Source organism: Brienomyrus brachyistius, chromosome 8 (assembly GCF_023856365.1).
Source record: "Brienomyrus brachyistius isolate T26 chromosome 8, BBRACH_0.4, whole genome shotgun sequence".
NCBI lineage: Eukaryota > Metazoa > Chordata > Actinopteri > Osteoglossiformes > Mormyridae > Brienomyrus > Brienomyrus brachyistius.
In genome coordinates, this window is record NC_064540.1 from 16,801,137 (window position 1) to 16,819,250 (window position 18,114).

At 41.5% G+C, this 18,114-nt stretch overlaps 2 protein-coding genes across 5 annotated transcripts; one reads left to right on the forward strand and one right to left on the reverse strand.

Moving 5' to 3' along the window:
• Nucleotides 1-13,511, forward strand: LOC125747307 (bactericidal permeability-increasing protein-like). Of its 3 annotated transcripts, XM_049022379.1 has the most exons (18): nucleotides 1-143; nucleotides 321-370; nucleotides 3,102-3,218; nucleotides 4,685-4,795; nucleotides 6,115-6,229; nucleotides 6,630-6,761; nucleotides 6,849-7,004; nucleotides 8,352-8,415; nucleotides 8,503-8,545; nucleotides 8,767-8,852; nucleotides 9,115-9,291; nucleotides 10,197-10,256; nucleotides 10,350-10,517; nucleotides 10,600-10,667; nucleotides 10,759-10,801; nucleotides 10,898-10,964; nucleotides 11,208-11,284; nucleotides 11,439-13,511. In XM_049022379.1, exons 3-18 carry the CDS (start codon nucleotides 3,209-3,211, stop codon nucleotides 11,478-11,480), a joined length of 1,419 nt encoding a protein of 472 aa, XP_048878336.1. In that variant the 5' UTR covers nucleotides 1-143; nucleotides 321-370; nucleotides 3,102-3,208; the 3' UTR covers nucleotides 11,481-13,511. The 3 variants fall into 3 exon arrangements, with proteins under 3 accessions (XP_048878336.1, XP_048878338.1, XP_048878337.1); XM_049022381.1 differs by lacking the exon at nucleotides 6,849-7,004; XM_049022380.1 differs by lacking the exon at nucleotides 321-370 and having other exon boundaries at nucleotides 2-143.
• cdk5rap1 (CDK5 regulatory subunit associated protein 1) lies at nucleotides 12,767-18,022 on the reverse strand. 2 transcript variants are annotated; one of them, XM_049022374.1, is made up of 13 exons: nucleotides 17,435-18,022; nucleotides 17,218-17,321; nucleotides 17,035-17,069; nucleotides 16,846-16,946; nucleotides 16,483-16,693; nucleotides 16,248-16,368; nucleotides 15,797-16,027; nucleotides 14,916-15,013; nucleotides 14,701-14,756; nucleotides 14,269-14,399; nucleotides 13,315-13,464; nucleotides 13,069-13,209; nucleotides 12,767-12,955 (listed from the first exon to the last, which is right to left on the reverse strand). In XM_049022374.1, exons 1-13 carry the CDS (start codon nucleotides 17,709-17,711, stop codon nucleotides 12,881-12,883), a joined length of 1,731 nt encoding a protein of 576 aa, XP_048878331.1. In that variant the 5' UTR covers nucleotides 17,712-18,022; the 3' UTR covers nucleotides 12,767-12,880. The 2 variants fall into 2 exon arrangements, with proteins under 2 accessions (XP_048878331.1, XP_048878332.1); XM_049022375.1 differs by having other exon boundaries at nucleotides 17,218-17,341.
• Nucleotides 18,023-18,114: the final 92 nt, after the last annotated feature.

The window sequence follows — 18,114 nt, forward strand, 5'->3', positions numbered from 1 at the left end:
TTCACATTTAATTATGCGAAAATCTCTTCCGGATTTCGAAGTGTGAGTTAAGGGCTGTGTGTATGTTTTTCTTTCACTTTTTCCTACAGCAAACCGAAGTAATGAAGCGCAGACTTAACTCATTCTGGGAATAATTACACAAGGTAACCAAAAAACAAAGTCAAGCTTCTTTTTATTTAGAGTGTAGAGTATTTTTATTTAGAGGATTTTCACAGCTATATGCTGCGGACACTGTACAAATTCTTTTATTTACATACTACCATGCATGACTAACACTGTAGACTCCTGCTTCTTCAAATGTTTTCTCTGTATTTTTGCAGCCGTTATGTCTTTTTGACACGCAGCCACGCATAAGATGAGGGTGTGCTTGGTAGGTATTTTTTATGCAGTAATTTATTCTTAAAACGGTCGAAAACAGAAATTGCTAGAAACATACATTGTATATTAACATTTACTCAGGATTCTCCTGGAATACGAGTTATTATGACACTAAGACTGTTTCGGCAAACTATGGTTAAGAGAAAAAAAAGAGAGAATCAGGAAATACAAAAATAATGCCCAGTTTTGTCGTTTGAAGTTAAAATTAGAACAAACGATACATATTCTAGAAACTTACGTGCATGAAAGCATATTCCTATGAACAAAAAGCAGAAATATCCTTGCAAGGCAACTCAACCGCCAAAATGAAAACCAGACATTCCGGTTTTATGAATGAATGAATGAATGAATGAATGAATGAATGAATTTGCAGAAAGCGCTGGTGCAACAAAAGAAAAAAACAGGATAGATACAAAGTAAGATGAATGGAAGATTAAATAAATAGAATAAAAACAGAATATAAACAAAATATAAATAAGTATATAATATGAAATTGAATATAAAAAGAATGTAAAAAATTTAAATCTATAACTAATTTAAAAATAGAAAATGATGACAAAAAGTTTAAATGTTATGTTATACATATTCCTCTCCTTGTGATTCAGTTTCACAATAAAAATGAAAATATTGCACATTTCAGCGGCATAATAAGAAAATAGGCGATAAACATGAAAACAAAGGACACAGTAGTGAGATAATGGCTCTAGGATAAAAAACTGTTTTTCAGTCTGTTTGTTCTTTATTTGTGGAAATCAGAGCTAGATTATTCTCTGAGCTCCACACAGCCTTTGCATCCGCCCTGATCCATACTTAATTAAACGGATCGGGTATCGGCTGTATGTGACGATCCACATCTGACACTTGTTTAGTTTTTGGCAGTCTGTACAAAGATAGCTTCTATTTCTGCTTAAATTGATTTGTATGATCAACCGCAGGACAGCTCATTCCCATTTTAGTGGCGTTTTGCTAGGCATTCATGCTCAGCAGTAACGCTGCAGTCTATTTGCCGCTCAGTGGGGGGGAATTGGGCACGGTCACTTACTCCTGCTAACATCCTGTCTGTTATAGCCTACTGTATTTTGTATAGCGCGTTTTCACAACATTGCATGTAGGAGGAAAACATCAAATACGTGGGTAACGATCTGGAAGTATTTTACGCTTGAAACAACAACTAGCAGCACAGCGATTTGCAATCTTTGTAAAAAAAACTAAGTTTAGAGAAGTTGTGAAAGTAGTGCTTAATGGAAAATCCATGCAATTACATGCAACGTGGGTAATATGAAAATTAGCAAATGGATAATTTGGGATTCGCTAGCTTGGGCTGTTTTGCACACTCGCTACAGCTTGTGACATACACTATATTGCCATAAGTATTAGGACACCTGCCTTTGCACACACATGAACTTTAATGATATCCCATTCTTAATACAATAATAGTTTAATAGTACAATAAGCGTTTAAGCCTGATGTTTCAGTAAACATAAGAGAATAATCTCAGTCTCCAGCCCCACAGTGAGACATACAGCTTATTAATTAAACTGGCTGCTCCTAGAAACTGGTATTGGATCAGTACCTGGGATCAGCCGTGAATCCCTACTTTGGACTCCCCGAGATGAGTCCCACCACAGTCGCATTTTCTGGGAACTTGTTGAAAGCATTGCTGGGTATAAAGTAGGGGGCTCAACACCAGTGCTGAGTCTGAGGGAGCCAATGGGAGCCAACTTTAGTTCTCTGAGGGTGGTCAGTCAGAAAGTCCTTGATTCAGTGACAGGCAAGTTGGGAAAGACCTACGTCCGTTAGTTTGGTGGCCATCCTGCAAGGAATGATGGTATTAAAAGTATAGTTGAACTCTACAAAGGGCGCCCCCCCCCCCCCCCCCCAGCATTCAAGATGGGTCAGTATGAAGAGCTGTGACTATGGCGCCCTCTGCAGATCTGTTTGCTCTGCATGTAAACTGCTGTGAGTTGAAGGTGGGTGAGAGACTGGTTATGATGTAGCTCTGGACCAGCTTCTCGTAGCAATGACCGATGTAAGTGCAACAGGACAGTAGTTATTAAGGCTGCATGTGCTGGTATTCAGAGCGTAGATATGTGGTCGGACTGGCCTGGGTGTACTAGTGATGTTATCCTATAGCCATTCTTAATGTTAGAATTGGCTTTTTCCAGTGTATTTATTCCATGGCTGCACATTTAATGTGTTGCTCCAGCGTGGGAAATAATAATTCTATATCAGCATGGTTGAAGTCTCCAGCTATGTTATGCACTGCTTCAATATAGGTGTTTTGTGTGATTGCTTAAAGCATTATGTAGGTGTTTGAGAGTTATGTTACCATCTACATTGAGTGAGATATACACTGCAGTAACTATAACAATGGTAAACTCAGGTATAAATAGGTCTGTATTTAAGTCAAATGTTCCAGATGAGGGGAACAGTGACTTTCTAGGGTCTTTGTGTTAGCAGACCAGTAGCTCTATACAGAAATGCATAACCCGCCCCTCCCTCCTTTACTCCTACCCGAGTCTTTGTTCTGGTTGTGGTGGTGAGCTGTGCAGCCTTCTAGCTGTAATTAGTACGAGTAAAAAAAGTCAAGTCTCAATTACAGAATGCTGGAATCCTCAATGAGTTTGTTCACAGCGATTTGTAGCTTCTGTTCGTCCATTTTGTGGGGGGTGGACCTGGTGTTGGAGCGACAGATGCTACAGATAGTGTGCTTGTTTTTGTAGCCTAGCGAGTGCCAGTCCGGCAGCCTCGCTTCTGCTTCCTGTGTCTCCGCCACTGCTTCCTCCTGCCAGTGCTGATAACAATCCAGGGAGAGCCTGAAATCTTGGCCATGTCCTCAGGTATGTTACGATATTACAGTAATTCAGTTGTAATCACATGTTTTTGTACAAAAGATCTTGGCGACTAAAGATCGGATTCACTAAACTAAATTAAGAACATAAGAACTATACAAACGAGAGGAGGCCATTCGGCCCATCCAGCTCGCGTGGGGAGAACTTAACTAATAGCTCAGAGTTGTTAAAATCTTATCTAGCTCTGATTTAAAGGAACCCAAGGATTCAGCTTGCACTATGTTATCAGGAAGGCTATTCCATACTCTGACTACGCGCTGTGTAAAGAAGTGCTTCCTTAAATCCAGTTTGAAATGTTCTCCCGCTAATTTCCACCTATGGCCACGAGTTCGTGTATTTGAACTAATGCTGAAGTAACTATTTGGTTGAACAGCATCCAAACCTGTTAGAATCTTATATACCTGGATCATGTCCCCCCTCAGTCTCCTTTGCTTGAGACTGAACAGATTTAGCTCAAGTAACCTTTCCTCGTATGACATTCCTCTAAGACCAGGAATCATTTTTGTGGCCCTACGCTGCACCTTTTCTAAGGCCACAATGTCCTTTTTAAGATATGGTGACCAAACCTGCACACAATATTCTAGGTGAGGTCTCACCAAGGAATTGTATAATCTTAGCATTACCTCCCTTGACTTATACTCCACACACCTGGAGATATACCCCAACATCCTATTGGCCTTTTTTATTGCTTCCCCACACTGGCGAGAATGGGACATGGAAGCATAAACATACACACCAAGGTCTTTTTCATGATCAGCTACCTTTATTTCAGTGGGACCCATAAAATACCTGTACTTTATAATTCTGCTCCCTACATGGAGTACCTTACATTTGTCTACGTTAAATTTCATCTGCCAGGTATCGGCCCAGTCACTAATTAAATCAAGATCCCGCTGTAGCTGCTGAGCCGCTAATTCAGTATCTGCTACACCACCCACCTTGGTGTCATCTGCAAATTTCACCAGTTTACTGTATATATTGGTATCTATATCATTTATGTAAATTTAGTACTAACAAATAGAAACACATAAAAACACACAGATGGGCCGCCATCTTGGTTTTTTATTTGAAACCTGTACAGTTTCCTTGAAAGATATTTGAAAAGAAAATGCTCTGCGAATGAGTGTCATTTTCCCATCATGCTCTTGGTTTTGAATAATGTGCAGAGGGGACAGAAAAGTTTGAACTTCATTCTGTCTCTAGCCCATTATTGACTCTACTACCATGGACATAAGCAGTCCCTCAAAACAAACTCCATACAGGAAACTCCTTGAGGTCTACCTTGTGTATGTTTAATGTGCTGCATGGATAAGCGCATCTTATTCTCAATTAATGCATCCAATATTCAGCCACAGCTTAATCTGGATCATGCTGCCAATTCTTACATGATCTGGAAGTTAACATGGCACTGTATTGCTGAGATCAGAGACTGATGTGTGTGACTGGTTCTGCAGGAAACACGATGTCTTTGTGGTGCTTGCTGGTGCTTCTGGCTCTCCCAGACCCCACTGTGAGCACCAACCCTGGAGTCAAGGTCCAAATTACCCAGCAAGGTTTGGACTATGGTAGGTTCACATGCTATAGCTAAATGTATAGCTAAATAGCTAATGCCAGATGACAGGCCTGTTCACTGTTGTTAGCCTATGGATAATCCTTATGCACCATTTCAAGCATGTGGTCAAGTATGCTAAACACTAACTATGTTTCAATCCACTGGATGCCTATGTTCTTAGTGACAAAACAAAAATGTGCTTCAAAAACTTTGGTCGTGGAAACGGCAGTGCAACGTCTCAACGTCAAGCATTTATGCAAATTAAACAAAGTTATCAAGTTGGAGTTTCCTTTAAACCTCTTCATTATTCAGGATAAATAAAAAAGATTACCCGTATTAACAGTAGCAAACCTAAGTAATGCATATTAGAACTGAGAATTTCCTCTATTGTTTATTACGCTATACAGTATACTGTATAAACATTTATAAACAAGGATGCACATAACTGGTAAGCAAGTATGCATTCACCTTTAAAAGCGATGTTTGGCAATACACAGTCATAACAGTGCAAATGCGTACGTATCTTATGAACATTCACTCTGACATGACAAGAAGTTATTCTGCATTTTAACCTTTGTATGCTAATTCGTACTTCATATGCGGTGTAAAGGTTAAAATGCATGGTAGCATTAGCTCAATTAGTCCAAACTGTACATGGTTATCGTTCAAAGAAGATGCAATAAAACAAAATAATTACATTTTGGGAGGCTGTACGGAACAAATTATCTTATTATCTCTTAAATAATGCTTTTAGTGGTACAGAATGTATTTTGTGCACGAAAATGAGCGCTTGACATACAAAAGCAGTAAGAATTTCATTGTATGACATTCTGATGTGAAAATGAAATTTGATTTGCTGTATTCAGTCCATTATATGGTCTCTGCGTGCATCTGAAGTCTGCAGACACGCAGACGAATTTATTGTAAATTAACTTGTTCGCGCAAGATAAAAAATTGCACCTTATGGGACTTCAGGGGCTCCGTACAATCACGCACTTTTTAGCATTAAAGTGTTTTTGTGCATAAAATATCTTGGATGGGAACAGCCAACTGATAAATGAAGATGTTAAAGAGAAATAGATTTGCGAATTTGAAGTATTACAACCAGCATTAATTTGGAATGTAATGAATGGTCATGAAGAGTACATTAGCATTCAAAGCTGGTGAGTATATCAAATGGCTGTGGAACAGCCCTAACGCTAACCCAATCCCAGATAACAGGGCTACATAACTGCATCTGAAAGTATTATGGTGACATAAAGCCAGCTTCAGCTGACATGCAGCAGGCTACACATTTCAGTAAATGTTCCTTCCCTTCTGGTATCACTGCAGGCCGACAAATTGGAATTGCGTATCTGCAGGAGAATCTGATGTCTGTAAATATCCCTGATATCTCTGGATCTAAGGATGTTTCTCCCATTGGTGACGTCGAGTACAGACTCTCAGGGTAGAGAAGCACATCCTCTTATGCATCCTGCATATACTAATAACCATCTGTGTGACCTTTTTTAAACAAATGCTACAGTTTACCATAAATTTTTATCTGTGTACCGTTTATCTGACCTTTCCACATTGTTACATTATTTCTGGAAAAAATTTATAGCACAATTTAACAGTTTACCTTGATTTCCTCATTCACACATACATTTAGGGTCTGACCTGAATGATACCCATAATTTAATCCCCCAGAATGTGAACTTTGAGCCTCTTGGCAGTACAGTTGCACAGCAGACCAATCGCATTGCTTTGCACCCAGTCTGCAGTAATCAGGCTGATGGTGCTGCTTCAGGCAATGCTGCAGGCTCCCGTTTTACTCACAGTGTGTCCCGGTGTCTTGCTTCCTCCAGTATGAGAATCACAGACTTGGACCTGCCGCAGTCCTCTCTGGGCCTCGTCCCTGGCACTGGCATCAGTCTGTCCATTGGCGACGCCTTCATCAATCTGCACGGAGACTGGCATGTCACATACCTCGGGTTCATGTGAGTGTCACTGCAGTCTTTTTCAAATGGACAAACACGTTTTTAGGCTGGACAATAACAAAGACTTTCTCGCACTGCTCACTACAGACAAGACAGTGGATGCTTTGATGTGGCCGTAAGTGGTCTGACCATCAAGGCCACCTTCGGTGTGGGCAGCGACGAAATGGGACGACCCACCGTAAGCAGCGATGACTGCACTGCCAGTGTGGGTGGCATCAGTGTCAAGTTTTATGGGGGGGCCAGGTATGGTTCATCAAGGCTATGAATTACAATAACTTCCACAAAGATTAGCATAAATTCTCCAGTGTCTTATTGTGTGCTAGGGGAAGCCACAGTTAAATTACAGGAAATGGGGACAAATCTGCTAGTGCATGGGATTAGCAGAGGGAAATTCAGTGCAACAAAAATTTAGTTGTAAGTGATATCAGGGGGGCAGCATGGTGGTGCAGTGGTTAGCACTGTTGCCTCACACCTCTGGGACCCGGGTTCGAGTCTCTGCCTGAGTTACATGCGTGTGGAGTTTGCATGTTCTCCCCATATCGTCGTGGGGTTTCCTCCGGGTACTCCGGTTTCCCTCCAAAGACATGCTGAGGCTAATTGGAGTGGCTGAATTGCCTGTAGGTGAATGAGAATGAATGTGAATGAGAGTGAATGGTGTGTGAGTGTGCCCTGCGATGGGCTGGCCCCCCATCCTGGGTTGTTCCCTGCCTTGTGCCCATTGCTTCCAGGATAGGCTCCGGACCCCCCGCGACCCAGTAGGATAAGCGGTTTGTAAAATGGGTGGATGGATGGTAGTGGTATCAGAAGTAGTTTTACATAGTTCGGGGTGGGGGGAGCTGCGTATATTGTCACATTACAATGTACACATATGCAAGTCACATTAAAAATATGGATGAAATAGTTACTGTAAAATTCCCAACAGTTAATATTACCTTTTCAATTTTGAATTATCATTACAACCACGGTTGATTACAGTGCTTTGATTAACTTATTTGATGCTAGACAGTTTTTAACATAAGTTGTAGGGAATCCTTACAAAGTCAAACATGTTTATTTGTTATTTCAGGCAAATACACATTATACAGTGAAACGAAACATTGCTCCTCCAGTACCATGGTGCACAAAAAACAAAAGGACAGAAACAACAAAAGACTAACCAAATGCAATTATAGGACAAGACAATGTACAGTGTTCCTATTTTGTTATTGCTCTGCACGCGGTTATTATGAAATCCTCGTCAAGGACGGGTAAGGATTTATTTGCAATTAAACTACAAATGACCTGTGGTCAAATGCGTCATAGACCACCTCAGTGTCAGGACAGAAACACTCGCGGTAGAAGAGTCACTTTTCTCCGAACACGGGGTATTTATTCAAGCCCAGGCGAACAAGGGGAGCAAAATGGCCGAGCTTAGGTTGAGCTGTGAGCAAAGCAGCTCCGGCTTCAAATGGGGCTTGGCAGGGGAGGGGAGCGAGGAGCCTTCAGAGGCTGGCAGGCTGCCGCAGGAATCGAACGAAAGAGGGTCCCTGGGCAGAGCAGACGAAATACTGTATGTCCAAGACAATAACCTCATTTGCTTTTCTTTCACAGTTGGTTGTACAACCTTTTCACAAGCTTCATCGATCAAGCCTTGCGCAATTCTTTAGAGACAGAGGTGACTATCCACAATGCCCTAGCGTGTCTTAATGTATAAGGAATTATAACGTAATTTTTCATGAAAATCCAATGATTTCTTTTACAGATCTGCTCTTTGGTGCATAATGCCCCCCTGAAATCTCTGAATGGTATGGTACTCATACAACTCTAAAGTTTGCAGAAGCAAGATAAACCCAAATAATGTGATCCAACAAGTATTAAGAATGAATACATTTACTAAACTTTGTTTTGCCATTTCAAATGAGTCAGTTTGAAAAGTTCAGAAACGGATGTAATTTGCTTCTTACCAATTTACGCTACAATAAGATGCTGGAAATGTACCATGTGTTTTTTAATCTTCTCGTGCTAGCTAGAGTGGATAAGTATGCCGAAATTGAGTACTCCATGGTTACTCCTCCCTCCATTTCAAACTTCCTCATTGAGTTAAGCTTAAAGGTAAGATGCACTTTCTTGAAAACACTCATTTGTCTTGTTACCCAGTAAAATGGCAGTTTATAAAAAGTCATATGGAATACGGTTGCATTTTTATATAAGTCTTTGTATTTGAATTTTGATAAGGTGACGTATAAACAGTTTTCTGCTTTAGCAGAAACCTTTCAACTAAGAATACATATTTTTCATTTTTTCAATCGCTTATTGAATTCATGCTGACTATCTATTCTGACCAAGAGCTCTGCTGGTTCTCATGTACCTGCAGGGTGAGTTTTACAACATCGGCCAACACCAGGACCCTCCCTTCTCTGCGCCACCTTTCTCCCTGCCCCCTCAGAACAGCAGCATGCTGTACATCGGCCTGTCCTCCTTCACGGCCAATTCAGCAGGCTTTGTCTACAACCGAGCCGGAGCTCTCAGCCTGTACATCACCGACGACATGGTGAGTGAGCTCCCAGTGAGTCTGCCACATTATCCACTGGCAGCTGCTTTTAACCAAAGCAAATCACACTTCCTACAGTCTGACCATGCATTTCCCGCTATGCTCACAAAATTTCTAAATCCCCGGTAGCCCTTCAGATTTTGGTAGCCTGAAATGAATTTTGAATTAGCTTATATAAAAAAAGCAAGGCAACTGAAAAGAAAAAATAAAAAAAACATTTAAAAATTCGACATTGACACACATCATACAGGTCTCATCATTTCCTGTTAGGCAAACCAGCCACTATATAAGGCAACATTAACTGGCACCAGCAGTGACCTTATAACACAGCAGTTTGTCAGTATCACGGTCATCGACATGAAAGCAAAAACAAACAACTCCTCAGACAGCTACAGCTGGACATCCAGGGATAAAATAAATTGATCAGCAATTTTAATAATTAAAATAGGATGTTGGGTTACATCTCTGGTGTATGGCGTTTAAGTCAAGGGAGGTGATGCTATGATTATATAATTCCTTGGTAAGACCCCACCTAGAATATTGAATGCAGGTTTGGTCACCATACCTAAAAAAGGACATTGCTGCCTTGGAAAGGGTGCAACGTAGGGCCACGAGAATGATTCCTGGTCTTAGAGGAATGTCTTATCAGGAGAGGTTAGCTGAGCTCAATCTGTTCAGCTGTTCAATTTTTCCTCTAAATAGCAAATTAAAAGAGGAGAAAAGGCAAATAACAAAGGGAGTTTTATTTTGCTTAGGGGATCTTTTCTGAAAGCCCATTGGGCAGGGTGTTTGGTAGTCTGACGGAAAACTTGATTGTCCTTGGATGTCAGGCTAGTAATTTTGCGAGCCGTGCTGGAACATTTCAAGTTTAATGTGTGAAGCACTTTTCCCTTCTCTGTGAGCAGGTGCCCTCAAGCTCTCCCATACGGTTGACCACCGAAACATTTGGAGCTTTCGTTCCAGAGGTAAGCTTGTCTCTCCCTACAGCATCCATGAACCTTCTGATAACAAATGACATGGAGCAGTGGATGTGAGATTCAAATCTCACTGTGCCTTAGATCTCCAAACGCTTTCCTGACATGATGATGAAGCTCCTGGTGAAGACATCTACACAGCCCAACGTGACATTTGAGCCCAATAACATGACTCTGCAGGCCATGGGAACTCTCACGGCCTATGCCATCCTACCCAACACTACACTGGAGCCTCTCTTCATCCTTAACATGGTTGGTGAGGCAGAATGAATTGTAAAGCTTTCAGATACACATGTGGCAGGACAATGACTGTCACTGCCCATGATCTCTACAGGATGCCAGTGTCAGTGGCAATTTCTATATAAGTGGACAGAAACTGGCTGGATCTCTGCAACTGAACGGGTCAGTATGCTTGAAGCATAGACTAATGTACAGTCAAGTGACAGGGAAAAAATAAGTCCGATTAATAAAATATTGTAACTTTTCCCTGTAGAATTGACATGGGACTGGGAACCTCATATGTGGGAGAACTTCAGGTGAGCATAACATACTGGCACTATTTCTAAAACACTATTCTTACTATTAAAATACAATCAATTTTGCTATGATATAAATTGAGTAGTGTTATCTAGACCCTTTTACAGATGAAACCTCTCTTCAACATCTTCATCAAACTGGTCGTAATACCAAAAGTTAATGGTAAGGGCAAGAATTTACTTCACAATAAAAAGCATGAATATGACGTAAAGATCTGAAGGTTTTTGGAATTAGGAAAAACATAAGATGATACCATATAAATATATCCATTCGCTTCCATATATTAAGCTCTTTGTGATTGTTTATTGTCTATCAAATCCTCAGGATCGTCATATATCTGAAATTTTATTTCTCTAAGTGGAACCATTTATGCAATAACGTTCTGAACAAATCCTGCCTCCACAGAATACCTTCAGCAGGGTTTTCCTCTTCCAGCCATCGGTAGAATGAACCTCATCAACAGCAAGCTGCAAGTCCAGAAGGTAACACTAGTCACGCCCCTGAACAGTTTTAAAACCTGACAAATGCTCTATGCTGAAGTAACATCTCTGTAGCTCATTGTTCGTCGTTTCATAGCTATGGAAGCCGAAGCCCTCGCCTTCCATTCTGTTAACTCTATAACCCTCACTGCTCCAGGACTACATGCTGATTGGAACAGACGTTCACTTCACACAGTGATGTCCTCACACCCCGTGACTGGAGATGTGCATAATCTTTGCTGCTTTCCTAACAGATGACAACAGAAAGACAATTATATACCAAAGTATAAATGTTTGGATATCTAAGGCAAAGAGGTTTGAACCTCACATTCACTGATCCATGTCATTAGTCATCAGAAGAGCGATGGGCACTACAGGGAGAGACAGACTCACCGTCATGGAAAACAAGATTTCGCAAGCCTGCGATTTTAATGACGGTTCCTTTTCAACATTTTCCAGCATACAGTCATGTGAAAGAGAAATGCACCTTCCGCGCTGCAGTGGTGCTGTGTGAAGTGCGGTGAATGATGCGAAAACTGCACTGTCGGTATCAATAATGGTGAAAATGAGTATCTAATCAGATATTAATTTTTAATATCGATTAGTATCTGAGAATCGATTCTTTGACAACTCCAGTGTCTCATTATTTTCAACTCCAGCGTCAGCTATATCTTCAGTTTCTGATCTTTTGCGGTACATTTTTAGCGACGCAGCAGTGAAAAAGGTCCCCCCCCTTAAAGTTTCCAGCTGCGCCACTTTCCGAACGTTGCATAGGCTGTTTAAACCGGTATTGCGATAAGAAAAATTTATATAAGAACAAGAATAAAAAATGGTTTTTGGTATGAACCGGTATACCACCCAATACTATCCTGAATATCACAAAAGCATAAGATGCAGGATGTTTTGATATTTCAAAACATGGTGCACATGAAAGGTACGAAATATCGCACTTTTTACAATATCATTTAGCCCTAAGATCACAAAAAATGCAGTATTTTGTAAGATGATGCCGCTAAGCAATGGGTCTGATCTTTGTTTTAGCGGCAATTCTGACATGGGAGGAATCGTAGAAAGTAAATCAAGCTAAATGATTTAAGTCAAAGCGATGACAAAGACAGGCTATGCTACTCCGAGAGGCTAAATGGTCAACCGCGCTTTACTGGGTAAATTTGTCACACCTGACAATCCTCTTTTAAGATTATTGCATTGCAGTCGTGCTGTGATAATATTTAAGTTCTGCTTTGCAAGATGTCCATACCGTGGTATTTTCATTCCCTTTTTATGTGATATGCTTCCACACAATTGACCACGTATTTGAACCCTGTACCATCTTCCTTCCACCATGTTGCCAAGTAATCCAGAAGAAAAATTTCAATCAACGCTTTGTAATCATGGAGTAATCATGACAGCTCAAATCTGTCAAGTCTGTTTTTGTCTACCATAATCATTACCAAATTCTCTATCACTGTAAACAGAAAGTCAATGTGGTGATACAGCATTTATTTATTTGTGTCACTGGTAAATGTAAATGACAATCAGGAGAGGCCTGGATGGCGATCAGGAGGTAGGGATCTTCCTTTCCTGACAGCCCTGTGGTGATTACCTCCCCATACAGCTCAGGGATGAGTGGCTCATGGCATAACCTCTCAGGCTCTGAGAGTTGGCAGATGTGATCTGGAGGGAAAGCACCACAAAACATGTGGGCCACTACGCAGGTAGCTGAACACTTACTGCATGGTACATCTCTATCACACACAGCAGCTAAAATGAACAAAGACAGGTCATACCTTGACGAGCACATAACCACCAGGACTGATGGGAGAAGTGTGGGTGTCATCACCATGGAGTGGAACATTGTCCCGCGGAAAGATCACCTTTATATTCCCCTCGTTTCTTCCACACAAGTCCTGTGTGGATCTTTTACTCTCCTGGAAAATTAAGGTTATGTAAACACAGATTTAAACAATGAGTCCCTACCTAGAAACAGTGGCAGTTTACATTTTTGCACACAAAACAGTGCTTGCAGTACTTACTCCCTCCACTAGGATAAGCTGTGTGCTTCCGATCAGGCTGGTATTGATCCGTGCTGCCTCCTCTCTGAAAACACTTATCAGCTCCTCTAGACGGTGCTGTTTCACCTCCACAGGCACGTCATCTTTGAGACGGTGGAAAGCATGGGTTTTCTGAATGGAAAATTAAAAAAAAAATAAAGAAAAATGTGACAATTAAAGAGATCTGATTCCTGCCATATTTTTACCACTTTCTTGTCCAACAAACAATTTTAAAATTATGGCATTTACAAGTAAAAACTATATGCTGTTGGAAGGCCAACAACGTATTCCCCAGACAGCCCTCCACCCACCCCCCCATTTTATCCTAAATTACCTATGGGATTGATTAAGTAATTTATTGAGTCAATGAACTCCCTTAGTGAGTTACCACTAAGTGACATGTTGGTACAATATGTATCAAAATGAAATAGGCCCCACACCATCACCTATGCAACATTTCTGGGAAGCCTGTAAAAATCCATCAAATACCTTTGCTGCCACCTAGTTTTACTGCTTCAACTTTGGTGCAATTTGTCTCAAAATGACTTTCATCCATGTAATGTTTTTGAGAAGTGGCAATAAGATCCATCAAATACCCTTTGAGTTATCACATTCACAAAGTCAAGTATCTTTTGCTGTCATTCTTCTAATTGCTGCCACTAAGTGGCGTTAGGTCAATTTTGGTGAGATTAGGCTTAAAATAAAATCAGTTACAGAGTTTTACCTATACCATGCTGTTGTGAAGTTTGAAAAAGTTCCAGCAAATTCTTTTTGAGTAATTGCGCTAAGGAGATGAGTATTTCCAGTAGCAACAGACCAATCCCAAAACTATATGTATTCCCTGTCTGGAAAGTACAATAACAATGAGCAGGTGATACTTAAAAATCATCCACAAAGGGTTTTTAGCACATCTTCACCACCTTCACCACTGCTGACCTTCCTCATGCTGTAGGCAAACAAGAAAGCTGTCTGGTAGCACACCTCCCTCAGCAAGGAAAGTGTTTGCTGGTGGTCCTCCTCAGTCTCCCCACAGAATCCAGCAATGAAGTCACTGCTGAGGCTTACTCCTGCAGTGAGAAGCACATACACCATTCCAGAGCAGATTCACACCCTCTAGTCATTACAGAGCTTATATAGCATGGGCTCAGCCTGAAGTAGCATCACGACAACCTCATCAGTCAGCACATAGCCATCGTTCACCAAATCTGACTGCTGTGCAGTTCAGACACTCTCAAAGCCCAGAACTCTCACTCACACTGAAAAAAAAATAAAAGCAGTCACTCACAAAAATTACCGAAGTCATCCTACACGTAAAAATAGGCTGCTCTTTCCAACACAAGCCCAGTAGATTAAGTGCGGAAGGAGTACCTGGGATTATTCTCCGTATGTTTGCTACAAGCTCCAGGTATGCTTCTCTTGTGTAGCTGTCATGGTTAAACATACGCAAATAAGTTTCATATTTCACAAAATAAAAAATTATACTACCAAAATACACCTCATACTATCATCGATTGACCTTCCAGCTGTTCAACCAACTCAAAAAATGGCAGGGGGATGGGGGACAGTAGCATGTAAGTCTTTACCCCCGTCGCATGGCCTGCAGCACTTGACTGCTGCCACTTTGCGCCGGTAAGTGCAGCTGCCTGCAAATGTTCCCCCTCTCCTGGATCAGCTGCAGAACCTGCACACACACACACACACGATGACCATAACCCTTGCCTCCTCTTAAACAGACAGACATCATGAGGTTGCAATAAACCAGCAGGCTCACATTTTGGTGTTCATGCAAACCATGGGGCCTGTTTCACGGAACAACTCTGAATAACATTACAGCGACTGACTTCAACAATCACTACCACAAAGTACCACTGGGTGTCACTATTTATCAAATTTAAAGTATCTGCAAAATATTCTGTGGCAGTGGGGGATTCCTTTAGACCAGGGGTCTCAAACTCCAGTCCTGTAGGGCCGGAGCCCTGTGTAGCTTAGTTCTTTCCTATTCTACCACAAACGATTCAGCTCAAGAGCTATGTGGTAATTAGCACAAGGAGTTGAATCAGGTGTGTTAAATGAGGGTAAACCAAAAACTGTGCAGGGCTCCAGCCCCCCAGGACCAAAGTTTGAGACCCCTGCTTTAGACCCACGATATTATCCTTGTTGTTGCAGTTGTATGTTGTATTATATTAATACGTTATATGAAACAATATAAATATACCAATAAATATAACTACTAACTGTTGAGAGATTATAAAAACAGTTTTATGGCCAAGCTGAATATCGTGTATATTTTGATGATTCAGTTCAGTGTAGGACACTGTCTGTTCTGACCGGTTATTGATGCATCTTGACCTGTTACGTTGCCATTTAACAAATATAAAGAAAAATAAACACATGAGAAGGCGGGTTTGCAATAAAATACATCCACAGTAGTTATGGTTCAGTGTGATGGAAGTAATTGGCATACCTCATCTGGGAAGTCCTTGGGGTGTGGGGAAGTGAACCGGATCCTCATGTCTGGATCAATGAGGGACACCTTGTCCAGCAGGTCTGCAAAGCGCAGGCCGCCCGGGCGAGGCTGGTAGACTGTGCGAAAGCCACGGCTGAGAGGGGCTGCTTCCGGCCCGCAGAATCGCAGCTCTGACGTGTCCCTGTAGCTGTTCACATTCTGACCCAGCAGTGTCACCTCCTTCACCCCCTGCAGGAAAACGACACACCTCACAAAACACACTTACTTACAAATGCATGCATGCATATCATGAAAGGAGCACATTCTTCTGGCAGGACAAGAACAATTACTATTTAGAATTATTACATTTTTGATATGAAGCAATGTACTGAAAGGTCTGTTTTTATGGTTCATCCGTTCATACTGATTTTTTTATAGATATCATGCACACTGCTGTTCCTGCACACACCTGCTCGGAGAGAATGCGCACTTCCTGTAGGATGGAGGGGGCGGGTCTGCTCCTCTCCCGGCCGCGTGTGAACGGCACGATGCAGTAGCTGCACATGTTGTCACAGCCACGCATGATGGAGCTAGAGCAGGACCACCGACAGAATCAAGGCTCAGTGACTAACTGCAGTGCAGCAGAATTACTCAAATAAACAGTAAGTGTCAGAGTAACCATATCGTAACAGTGCTATACTCACACAAAGGCACTGTGACCCTGAGTAACATAATGGATGGGCATGACATCTGCGTAAGTCTCCTCCAGGGAGAGAAGCACATTGCTGCCCCTCTGACCGCCATGTGCCAGGGAGAGAAGGCGAGGCAGGTCCCGATACGCATCTGGGCCAACCACAATGTCCACCAGCTTCTCCCGCTCTAGAAGCTCAGTTTTCAGCCTCTCTGCCATGCAGCCTGGACACACACACAGTTTTGACACACAGATGAGTACACGTAACAAAATGACTTCAGTGTTATTTATGCAAGAAATATATACGCCTAGAATAAACTTGCTTATTTTGCCATCTCCTAAGGCGAATGCCTTTGTCAACAAGCAACTCAGTCACCTAGAATCCCTATTTTCATTGGAGTTTGGGCTTTTGGCCGTCTCTTTTTCTGGGCTGCAAGCTGTTGCAGTCTGTTCCAAATGGCCTGCTCTGCCTTCTCTCTGAAAATACAAAACAAATACTTAGATATGTATGCACTCTGGGTGACAGATATTTTTTCTGCAAGAGCGAAAATGTATTAAATTCTACCTTACAGAGCAAGTTACCAGAAGGACCACGTCTGCCTGCAAGAGAATAAATCATTTCTGAATTTTTGAAAGAGCAAAAACAGCTTAGCACTACGTTAACCAGCAAAAACACCAGAAAAAGAGACGGCCAAAAGCCCAAACTCCAATGAAATAGGGATTCTATGTGACTAAGGTCTTCGGTTACCTGTGAAATCTCGCTTGTGCGGTGATACCCCGTCCTCTGCAGAAAGGACCACGCAATCTCTGTATCGTTCACATTCATCTGACAGCCGTAGGTTTCGAAGTACACTGAAACGAGTCGTTCGGTTCTGAACAGTTACAGACGTCTTGATAAACACAACTATTAAGCCAAATAATAATATCTATTTTATCTCAATTAGGGTCAGAAAATAATGGCCAACCTTTCCGTGAATTCCCCATGTGCGGGTCCTCTGAAAGATAGAGAGGCATGTCCTCTAGCTGCTGTTGATTTTTAGACGAGTTTTCTTTTAGCGAAGCATTTCTTATAAAATCCTGGAATTTTGGGCCGGTTGCTAGCTTAGTCTGTAAATTATTGGTATTTTTTGTTGTCATTTCTTTTATTGACGAGCAGCAATACCATCGCTTTGCGGGCAATCCGCGGGCAATACACTGCTGTAGTACGCACATTAAAGGTCTTACACAGTATGTGTTATTCATATTAATTCCAAACTGTTATAAAGTAATAGGCAATACTACGGCTCTAAATTCCTGTATGACTATTTTGATTTTCTTATTGTTTAGCTTGCCAAACGGGCAGCGAGCAGAAAGTTTTTCAGCAGCTGAAGTAATTCAGTAATATGATTGTAACCCAAACGACTCCACTATGCTGCCGCCATATTAACGTTTTTATTCCTTGCTATAATTTTTTTTTCTCTTTAAAGCAGATATTACTCCATCATGTGACATTGCTGTCAAACTGCCCTATTCTTGCCCGTCTGTATAGAAATTCCGTAAGAAACACACTCTGCTGTCCGACCCAAATACCTTCCGGAGGGATGCGTGGAACGACGAGACTAAAGTACCGTGTTTCTCTGGGTTATATACTGCAAAATTGCTACTC